The sequence below is a fragment of the Aplysia californica genome, unplaced genomic scaffold, assembly GCF_000002075.1.
Source record: "Aplysia californica isolate F4 #8 unplaced genomic scaffold, AplCal3.0 scaffold00314, whole genome shotgun sequence".
Lineage (NCBI taxonomy): Eukaryota > Metazoa > Mollusca > Gastropoda > Aplysiida > Aplysiidae > Aplysia > Aplysia californica.
Window position 1 is genome coordinate 597,856 of NW_004797584.1, and position 10,718 is coordinate 608,573.

General features: G+C 39.3%; 1 protein-coding gene across 1 annotated transcript in view; it reads right to left on the reverse strand.

The window, feature by feature from the left end:
• Window positions 1-10,718, reverse strand: part of LOC101846081 — a 21,791-nt gene that overhangs the window by 10,558 nt on the left and 515 nt on the right. Inside the window, exons 2-5 of the mRNA XM_005102127.2 lie at window positions 7,260-7,411; window positions 6,536-6,707; window positions 5,225-5,316; window positions 1,301-1,547 (exon numbers count right to left, since the gene is read on the reverse strand). Coding sequence (XP_005102184.1) covers window positions 1,301-1,547; window positions 5,225-5,316; window positions 6,536-6,707; window positions 7,260-7,411 — 663 coding nt within the window. The remainder of the gene's footprint in view (window positions 1-1,300; window positions 1,548-5,224; window positions 5,317-6,535; window positions 6,708-7,259; window positions 7,412-10,718) is intronic.

Sequence of the window (10,718 nt, forward strand, 5' to 3'; positions counted from 1 at the left end):
TGTTTTCCTAAAACAACGGGATCTTAAGCGAACCGGGATCGTAAGCGGCGGGATCTTAGGCGGAGACTACTGTAATACTAAAAACATAAGAAATATTTTACACAGTATAAAGGCAGTAAGAACAAGCAAGGTCTACTTAGGTTTCTTACAATGTCTGGTATTCTCTAGGTGTGTCCAAAAGAAACTGAGGAATGTTACTAATACACTTGTTTGCTTGCGCTAGATATTAATAGCATAAAGCACATTTTGTTCATTTTGGAAAGAGTTTTACGGCGCTTGCAACTGCATAAGGTCATATGATATGTGAGGCGTGCTGACAAAATGGGTTACTTCTCTTGATTTACAAATGGAGTTGTCTACTGAAAATAAACTCATCAAGTTTGGAGACTTTCAATGTATGTCATTTTCTTCTAGTTTAGTTTAGTTTTAGTAACAGTTTTACGGCACTTTCAACACTATAGGGTCACATAAGTGCCGAAGATTAGATGTGTGACAAGAGAGAAACAAATATAAAAAAGAAGGAGAGATCAGGACAATAGGTGTATGACAGGAAAGAAGGAGCAAACCACACCAGAGCACCCACCATCCACCCACTCATTTTCTTCAAGTAAAACATGTCTTTTATATTTTTATAAAATAAGTTGTACAAACCCAACCAATAAAGTGTGCAAAGTATCCATCTGTGTTCATTGGGTTAAAATCCGAGGATTAACTCTTTATTTCAACACACACTAAACGTGTTTTAAGTTTTTAACCCAAGATTCACAAGGTCCAGCAAGCCCTACACTGCTGCCATTCACAAAAAAAAAAGACGTCACATTCATTTGATAATTGTCTAAGTCATTTTTTGGCATTTACAGAAAAATAACGAAAACTGTTGCACTTACAAAACAGACATGACATATATAGTTTTTGGTTTTTTTTATTGGGTTTTTAAATAAAACAACTTTGACAGAAATCTGGGGGACTAATCAAATTATCCAGATGTGGCTATAGCTCAGTTTGCCCCCAAAATGACTTAGGCAATTTGCCCCCTTAGAATTACAAAGTTCTATCTGACATTGTTGGTTGTTTTGAATCACTACGTCCATGAGGTCAGAAACCAAATGTTCTATTTGCTATTTCAAAATCATAAGATTATTCCAAGTCGTTATCAAGATATTCAAAAATTAGCATTAGAAAAAGCTGAGAAACTCTAAATTTTTAACATAACATTTCTCAAAACTAGGTACTGAGCAGAGTAAACTTTGTAACTCTGAGTTAATGAATTATCGAATGACCGGGACGATGTTTTCCTCACCTGGCGGTTTGACCGGGGCTACTGTCGTTGCTGGTGGTAGTAGAGTGGAGGCCTCTGCTCCTGCTGCCGGTGGCTCCCCCTGGTGGCACACTCTCTCCTTGAAGCTTTTGGGCGGGCTGCTGCTGGCGTCGGGGATTGTGTGTGCACAGGGTAGCACGGGGATGGTTTCCTCGTCGACGAGAGTTCGCTCGAGCTGGTCCACATACATTGTTGTCCCGTACGCGTTCAGCTTTGCTTTTGATTTCACCTGCACATAACAAGTGATGACAAAAACTGCTTTTTGTTTTGCAAACCTACTATCAGCAAACTGTCATACAAAAGGCTAAAGGAAAAAAAAATGAGGAAAAATAAAAGGGAATGACAAACACCTCACAAATCTGCAGGATTTTAATTTTTAATAAGTGTTTTACGGCACTTGCAACACAATAAGGTCATAAAAGTGCCGAAGATTAGAGGTGTTACAAGAGAGTAACAAACACAAGAAACAGGTGAGATAAGGACGAGATAAGGAGTTAACCACACCATAACACCCACCAACCACGAGAACTGCCTTTTGTTTTGCAAACCTTTCAGCAAAGTGTCATAAAAAAAGCTAAAGAAAAAAAATTGCCGAAAAATAAACAGGAATGACAAACACCTCACAAATCTGCAGGATGAGAAATTGGATTCACAGTCACTAGATTTTGGATTCCATCCCTTTGGGAAGGAAGGCTTGATGAAGGAGTTATGGTGAAGTCATTAGAGGACAAGCATAACTTTTTTAAAATCTCCAAGTTGAGAAGAGTTCAACTTTCTTTTACAAGGTCATACTCTACAAATTACATCAGTTTTATTAGTAATAAAAAAGGACAAAAAATAGAGGTTAAACATAAAGTTACTAGTGCAGTAGTGAAAAGACCCCATACAAACTTGATGCACCCTCCTCCAAAAAAACAACAACAGCCCCCCCCTCCCCCCAAAAAAAACCCCACATAGAGAAACAAAAACAAAACAACCCCCCCTCTCCAACAAACCTAGTAGTTCTTATGACCACCACTTTATTTCGAATGCTTTATTTCGAATACAAAGACTTCCAAATCCCAATTATAGGCACTGAATAGATCATTTCAAAGACTGAGATCTCGGTCCCCAGAGAAGATACAGACCAGAGATGGGATGAGTCCTGAGGGGCTGAACATTTTAGATTCAACATACAATCAATTAAATCTTTGACTTCAATGTCCTACACAGGCTAGTTTCCTACTGTTTACAGCAAAATTGCCTTTCTGTATCGGACCTGCCTACCACTCCATGACTAAAAGTAAGACTTTACTTCAAAATCCTTTAACTCTTTGAACCCCATCAGACGCTGGGAGCGTCCATCAGACGCTGGGAGCGTCCGGCGGTAATAACCATGTTCCCCAACGGATGCTGGGAGCGTCCAGTACTAGTGACAACTGTCTCATTTTATTTAGTGCTAGTTTTTGCTAGTTTTTCGGAACTATTCCCGAACCAACTGTTTTAGTAATGACTAAGCCTTTATTTCCACTATTTAGAAGTTGGAGGCAAGCTTTCGGGGTTATAATGAGACAAAGAACTAGGTTCAGGTGACTGTAGAAAATAACCCAGGGAAACGGTAAAAAACTCAGGGCTTAAAGAGTTAAAAGACAGGGCTTAGGAAAATATAATTAGTAACCAAAACTCCAGGCCCTGTAAGCACATTAGTCAATATAGTAGACTAATTGTGTTTATTCCCTATACGGGCGTTTAGGCTGGAAAAATCCGTATGCTCGTCAATCTGGTTAGCCTGTCCTATACGAATTTTCATGTCTAAAGTTATCGCACCTCTGCGTGTAAAAACGGGTGCACTTTTGTTTTTCCAAGCGCGACAGCGGCGTCTTCTACGAAGAAACCAGATTTCCAGGGACCGTACTAATCCTTTCGACTTGTGCGACGACAGAGAAGTGTTCGTCGGGAGCACATCCTGGAACTGACACATGAGATGTCAACTGACATCACTCTCGCCAATCGTGGATTCACCATTACTCCCCTGCGGTAAGTGCTCGTCACTTTGCGCTACTTGGCCACCTCAACATTTTCTCTGCCATATCTCCCTCTTCATCTCACTGTTTATGGCGGCCTTGTGGCTACTGAAAAAGGTCACATTTTCATTTTCTACTTGCAGCTCATCAACTAGTATTAATTGAATTTCCTTTGCATTGAAGTTTCGCTTTTCGAACCCTTTTTGTGACTCTCTCCGCCATGCTGTACAGTTCAGAAACTCCCACATGTAGTCGGAAACCGAATGTCCGAAAGCACACAGTGATAGCGGAGTGGGTTTGCCCAGTAATCTATGAATATCTCACCTTGCACTTTGCGTTTAGCCACACATTTCAGTTTATCACGATGTGCATACAAAATCCGGTTAGGGTTCATAAGCGGTTAGGGCCTGTATAGCTTACCGCGTTTAAGCTCTAACCGTGTTTAAGCTCACCGGTTCTGACGTGCATACAGGCCCGGTGAGTTAAAATCATGTAACACACTGACTGAATCAAATAGAATGTTTATTACAAATACACGCAAATTTATGCAAATTAAAATCTTCATTTCCACATCATTTACAATAGATCAATAATCATGCAAAAATTGCAAGTAAACTCAAATATAAAAGTGTATTTACGATATGTCACATATGGCTTGACAGAAATAGGATTCAAGAAAACAATACGATTTCATACACATCTGAATCAGTGTTCTTCAACTAGCAAAAAAAGTTTTTAAAAATCAGGCAGCTCCAATTTATCCAATATTTGACAGGTATGCATAAAACCTTTTAGCTTCGGCTGCCACCCACGCAAAATTCAAAATTTCCTACCAATTGAAAATGTTTGGGGTGTCCCATGCGGTCATACGACCTAATGTAGTTGCGAGCACCGTAAAACACATGCCAAAAACAAAAAAAACAAAAAAAAACCCCTCTTAGTCTGCTGAAGACATAGATGTGTCACGGTGCGGTGGAATGAGACACTCCTCAATTTTTGGGCAAATGGAGTTATTGATATCATCTTAAAGCTAGTTTACTTGTCTTGTTTTTGGTGACAAAATACCAATCAATCTTGAATAGAAGTCACTTATTCGCAATTGAAGGAGGTTAGGGTTGCCTAGAGTCAGTGGTAAAATTAGTGAGAAAATGGCCCCCAATTTTAGGAGACTTTCACAGTTTGAGTGTCCTTGGCAGCTGAAAATTTACATTCTTTGTGCCTTTGATCAATATTTTCTGTAACATCCATACAGAAAGTGTTTTTAAATGGAAGTAAAAGGTGTTAAGCCTTGAAAAAAATAAAACAGAAAAAAAATGATGCCCATCAGACAGAAAAATGCTTGTTTCTTTAATTTCATTATATTTTTTTTTTTTTTTTTTTTTTTGGGTAATGTTTTACGGTGCTCGCAACGGCATAAGGTCATGTGGGTGCGCGGGACACACCAAACATTTTCAACTGGTAGAATATTTTGAATTTTATCGCGGGTGGCAGTTGAAGCCTACTCTTATCGATTTTGAACAACCAAGATTTTTCGCCCTTGTCCAAGAAGGTTAGATGTAGATTTTTCCTACCAGAAGATCAGGGATGTGGCTGAAAGACAGCAGTAAGAAAGAGCCAAGGAGTAGCAGTAGAAAGGCTGCAGAAAGAGTCAGAAGCCCAGTGAAGGGGGCAAAGGAGGTGACAGCATGGGGGAAGAAAGTGGAGACGAAAGCAGACGACAGAATATTGCAAAAGAGAAGGGAAGAAGGTGAAAGGAGACAACTTTAGAGAAAGAAATTTTTCCTTCGCTCCACGGATTCGAATCCGGTACCTTTGAATGAGAGGCAAAACACCTTAACCTCTAGGCCACAAGAGCCCCCTTCATTAATTTGATGAGCACCCGATTTCACGACAATGCACTCACAGACAGCGTGACGTTCCCGTCATCTTGCTTCTCAAACTTAAAGTCCAGCTCCGGTGAGACATTGCCCAGAGTGCCCAGTGGGATAGTGAAGCCTGGAACACACGTAGGTCATCATGTCAGTGGTTTAGTCAGACTTTTTAGTTTAGTTTTGGTAGAGGTTTTACGGCGCTCGCCACTGCATAAGGTCATATGAGCGCCAGAGGATTAGAGGTGTTATAAGAGAGTAGCAAACATAATATATAAAAAAGAAGAAGGGGAAATAAGGATGTTTGATAGGAAAGAAGAAGCAAACCACACCAGAGCACCCGCCAACCACCCACAGTAAGACTTTTACAGCACTTGCAACACAATAAGGTCATATAAGTGCAGAAGATTAGCGGTGTTACAAGAGAGTAACAAACAGAAAAAGAAGGAGAAGAGATCAGGACGATAGATGTGTGATAGGAAGGAAGGGGAAAACCACACCAAAAAGAAATATAGACTGGATTTCTGTATTATAAGATGGATGAGAAAGGGAAAAAGAAAATAATGCCTGCCTATAGCTGCAAGGTACACGACTGCAAATAGTTTCAATAGCACTTTGCTTTTTAGTGTTATTGGAATCTTCAAATATCTTTCGATTCCGAACCTTTAAGTTAATAAATTTTGGAGTTACTTCCACAAATACATGATGCGCCAGCCTCACAAAATAGAAGACAGAGAGCAATTCAGTACATGAACTATTAGCTGGAGGGTAGAAGCAGAATCAGACATGACACCCGTATGTCAGTTTGAATCTCATCAGGGACCCGATGTTGTGTCCTTGAGAAAGGCACTTTACACAAATTTTCCTCACTTCACCCAGCACTGAACGTTTCTCGGGAAGCCGAGAATGTTTCTGAGTGTTCCAAGGTCTGCTGGTGTATTAATTAAGGGCAAAGCGTATAGAGCTTGTTGTCGAGCAGGGATATGTGTTATACAAATGCTATCAATTAATTATTACTAGCTGGGTATCCGTTCGATGAATGGACTCTAAAGAATCGATCGTCAAGTCATTATGGAACCAGTACGCACAGCTGGTTAACGGAAGCTTCACTTGTTTACAATGGCATCTTAGAAGACGGACTTTCCCAATATTAGATCTTTGACTAAGCGAAACGAATGAAAAAATGTAAATTAAACTACAGTGACTTCAGGCTCCTTGATATAGCTGTGTACCCTTTAAAAATGATTCTGAACCACCGTTTATTTTTTCAAATTCGAAAGTTGTGTGGTTCTGAAGTTTTAGGCGACCAAAGTGACGAACTTCCACAAAAATAATATATGGACTACCTGGTATCGCCACATTCTTGTCCTCGCTGATGCGTATGTCGTGGTCGATATTCCAGTGGGGTAGAACGAGATAAAAGTCTATGGAGATAGGACTGTTGCAGGAATTGAGCTGCATGCCAAAGCAGTAGTCAACTGCAATAGGACCTTGTCCGTGCCTTGAGAACATAAAATGCTGCAAAAAAATAAAATAAATAAATAAACAAATAAAAGAACTGCCCATCCCTCCAAAAACAGAAGTATTCCTCAGAAGCTTCCCTAAAAATTGGAATTTGGGAAAAAATTTTACCAGAACCCCAATAGGTTCAGTTTACATTATAAAATGATAGAGGCAAATAATGTGCATTGCAAATATGCTTTAAATAAAACAAATGAAAATGTGTATATTTGCATAATTTATGAAAAATCATGCAAATAGTGCAAATAAATGCAAATAAACTGTATTCATATCATTTTTGCTAAGTTGCGCACAACTGATGGAAATGGAGTTCAAAATAAATAGGAAAAAATTGGATTTTGATGCAAATCCGGTTGGGTTTTTCAACTTCCATAGAAAATTTTTTTTAAACTTAGAGAACTCTGGCTTTTTTGGCTCTTGCAACACAAATAAGTTATAAGACAAGTGCCAAAGATTACAGTTGAATAGAGAGTGACATACAAAGAAAAGAAAAGGTAACGGTGGGGTGGGGTAGAAAGGGGAGAGGGGGTCGGGGGGGTTACCACTTACTGAGAAACGGATTGATCCAGAGCAATCCAGACGAGTGCAGTTTGGTGCTGGAGGACTTGTACAAGTCTGAGTTCTTCCAGAGCCTGTCAGCTGAGTCGCTATCTGACTCCACTTGGCACAGACGTTTTCAGTTGCTGTCTCATGTTCAGCCACTAAAGAGATCAGATACAGTACAAAAGACACATATATATGATAGAATACATTGTGAGGTCAAACCCTGTTAGTAGGTTGTTGGCGGATGCTCTGGTGTGGTTTGCTCCTTCTCTTCTATCAAACATCTATCATCCTGATCATCTCTCTTACTTCTTTTTTGGGTTTGTTACTCTCTAGTAACATTTTTAATCTTTGGCATTTAAATTTAACTTTATTGTGTTGCAAGTACCGTAAAACTCATAACAAAACAAAACAAGCCCTGTTAAAATGCCAACCCTGAGATGAGCTTGAAGTCGGCAGTAGTAAGACGTTTTAATGCTGTCAATTTTTGTTAAATATATATAGCACGAAAACTAGACTGGCAGGCTAGCCGTACTTAAGTATGGCTAGCCACTTCGATATTCTTTTTTGGCCACCTCTATTCTCACTCCCCTTTTAGCTATTATCACCCCGTGTGTCTTCACCTTCACCAGTGTAGTGTTCACCGAGAACCACAGAATTCTATTAAGTGTAGAATTCTGTGCCGTAAGCAAACCTTCCAGCGCTCTTCCGTTGAAAGCGTGCAATTTTTTCTGTGGGCAATGAGAGAGAAAGAGAGAGAGAGAGAGAGAATGGCGACCCGTGTAGTTAGGCTCAATTCGAAAAGTTAAATAGCCATAGCATCTTTGTAGACGAACAAATCAATTTACATTTGTGTTTTTTCATAATATAATTTTTTACGTTATTTTTAATTGTCAATTTGATCGTCCACACCGATAGACAGTATTCAGAAAGAGACAGAGAGAGAGAGAGAAGGAGTAGATCTTGCGAGAACTTCCGGTAAAGACAAAATGGTGACCTGCTAGTTCGGCTCGATTCAAAAAGTGAAATAGCCATTATAGCATCTTTGTAGACGACCAAATTAGCTTGTAACTTTTGATTTATAACGTCATTTTTTTCTTTGTTTTTGTCTATTTGATCATCAACACCGATAGACAATATTCCGAAATTAGGAAAAACAGATCTTATTTCACTTTTATTGCCTTCATTAAATCCAGCAATTTTATGACAAGTGAACAGAACATCTGGAAGATCGTGGAGATCTAGATCCAGATCTTGATCTAGGTCATCCTGCATGCAGTGCAGAGAGGCTGAGAAGAAGTAGAAGAGATCGTTTGTCCTTATTTTTGCTAGAATTCTGAAAATTCTCAATGTAAGTTGTAGTTCTGCTAATTGTTAGAAGTCTACACTAAAGTTAAAGCCTAAAAATCTTTATATTCTATGGAAGTGATTATTCACACCGGGTATGAGCATAAGATTTCATTTTATTCACACCGGGTGTGCGCATAAGAATTAATATTATTCACATCGGGTTAGCGAATAAGAAATAATTTTATTTGCACAGGGTCGAGCCTACGTTGATTTTGGACCTCGTTTGTCACATCCAGGTATCCCACCTTTCGGCAAAGGCTTTTAAAATGTTAAAACAACTGGACTCTAGATCTAGTATACTTGTTTCAGATTTAGGGTTAAAGTAAGCATGCACTCATCTCTCTCTCTCTCTCTCTCTCTCTCTCTCTAGCGCAAGGAAAACAGAAAAAAAAGATAAATATTTGAGTCATTATCATTGACACAATACACAACTTGAATTCCAATTTGAGTTGGGTTTTTTTGTATCGCATTGCACAATTAGAATAGATCTAGATCCATCCCTACCAAAGATAGATAACAAGATTCTTCACTCAGCCCAAAAAGTGTTCGCAGAAGTCAGCACATTGCTACAGATGGCTCTGGAGTCTTTGTTTTGAGGCCACCTCTATTCTCACCCCGGGTGAGAATAGCGAAGGCAAGTCTTTTGGCTATTCTCACCCGGTGGGCGTTCACCGTTTATAGTAGCCTAGGCCAACTAGAGAAGCGTTCACCCTGAGCCACAGAATTCTACACTGTGATAAAAACAAAATTGTAGAATTCTGTGCCGTGAACAAACGTTCTAGATCTATTACTACTGTTAGTGTTAGCCTAAAAGCATGCAATTTTGTCTGTGGGCAGTGGATAGAGAGAAAGAGAGAGAGAGAGGTCAGGAGTAGAGCGAGAACTTCCGGGCAAAACAAAATGGCGACCCGCGTAGTTCGGCTCGATTTGGAAAGTTAAATAGCCGTAGCATCTTTGTAGACGAATAAATTAATTAAATTTAGTTTTTTAATATCATTTTTCAACTTTGTTTTGGTCAATTTGATCGTCCACACCGATAGACAGTATTCAGAAAGAGACAGAGAAAGATAGAGAGAGAAAGGGGAGGAGTAGATCTTGCGAGAACTTCCGGGCAAAGCAAAATGGCGACCCGCAAAGTTCGGCTCGATTCGAAAAGTGAAATAGCCATAGCATCTTTGAAGACGATCAAATTAGCTTACTTTTGTGCTATAACGTAATTTTTTCTTGGCTTTTATCAATTTGATCATCCACACCGATAGACAGTATTCCGAAATGAGGAAAAACAGGTCTTGTTTCACACCGGGTGAGAATAGCCTACGTTGGCAAGTCTCACCCGGGGTAAGAGGTCGATCGTATTTTTATTCTCACCCCGGTTGAGGATAGCCACTTCCTTGTTTTGAAGCTCTTTCCTTTCTCCAGAAGAAGATTATAAGCACAGTCAGTTAATTTCACTTTTATTGTTTTTCACACAAGTCCAAGTAGGGTCTGTTTGCATAGTCCGCATTTTTTCGAAGTGGGCCCACCAAATTCTGAAAACACTTTTTATTTGGCTCAAAAAGAAGAGCCAACTATCTTGTGATCCATGATTTTTGTCCCTACGTGAAAGAGGATGAAAAAAGGAAAAATGAGGAAATGCTAGATCTAGATTATGTCCCTGTGCGAATAAAATTCTATAGTATTCACACACCCTGTGCAAATAACTACAGACTACAGCCATTCTATATATATATTTATATATATATATATATGTCAGGGGGAGTTCTTTTGGAACCGTGTCAATTCTAAAGTTACTTTAGTTTACCTTATCTCGGCCTCGGACTATAGAGTAGATCTAGAGATCAGGCCAGTCAAAAATAATCATGGCATGGCAATTGGTCCCACCGCCGCAATACAACAAAAGTCAAAATATTCACTCTACGTTTTAGTACTCTTCTTAGTCTTAAGAAAGACAAATCGCTTCTCGAGAAACATGAAAAGGTAAGATTGAAGAATACCGGTCCAGCGGACTGACTTTGCCTATGTCACAACCTTAAGAATTCATAATTTTCCCGTTTTTAATATCTCTCAATGGAGAATCTCGGACCGGTAGATCTATTCATTAAAATTTTGTCAGGG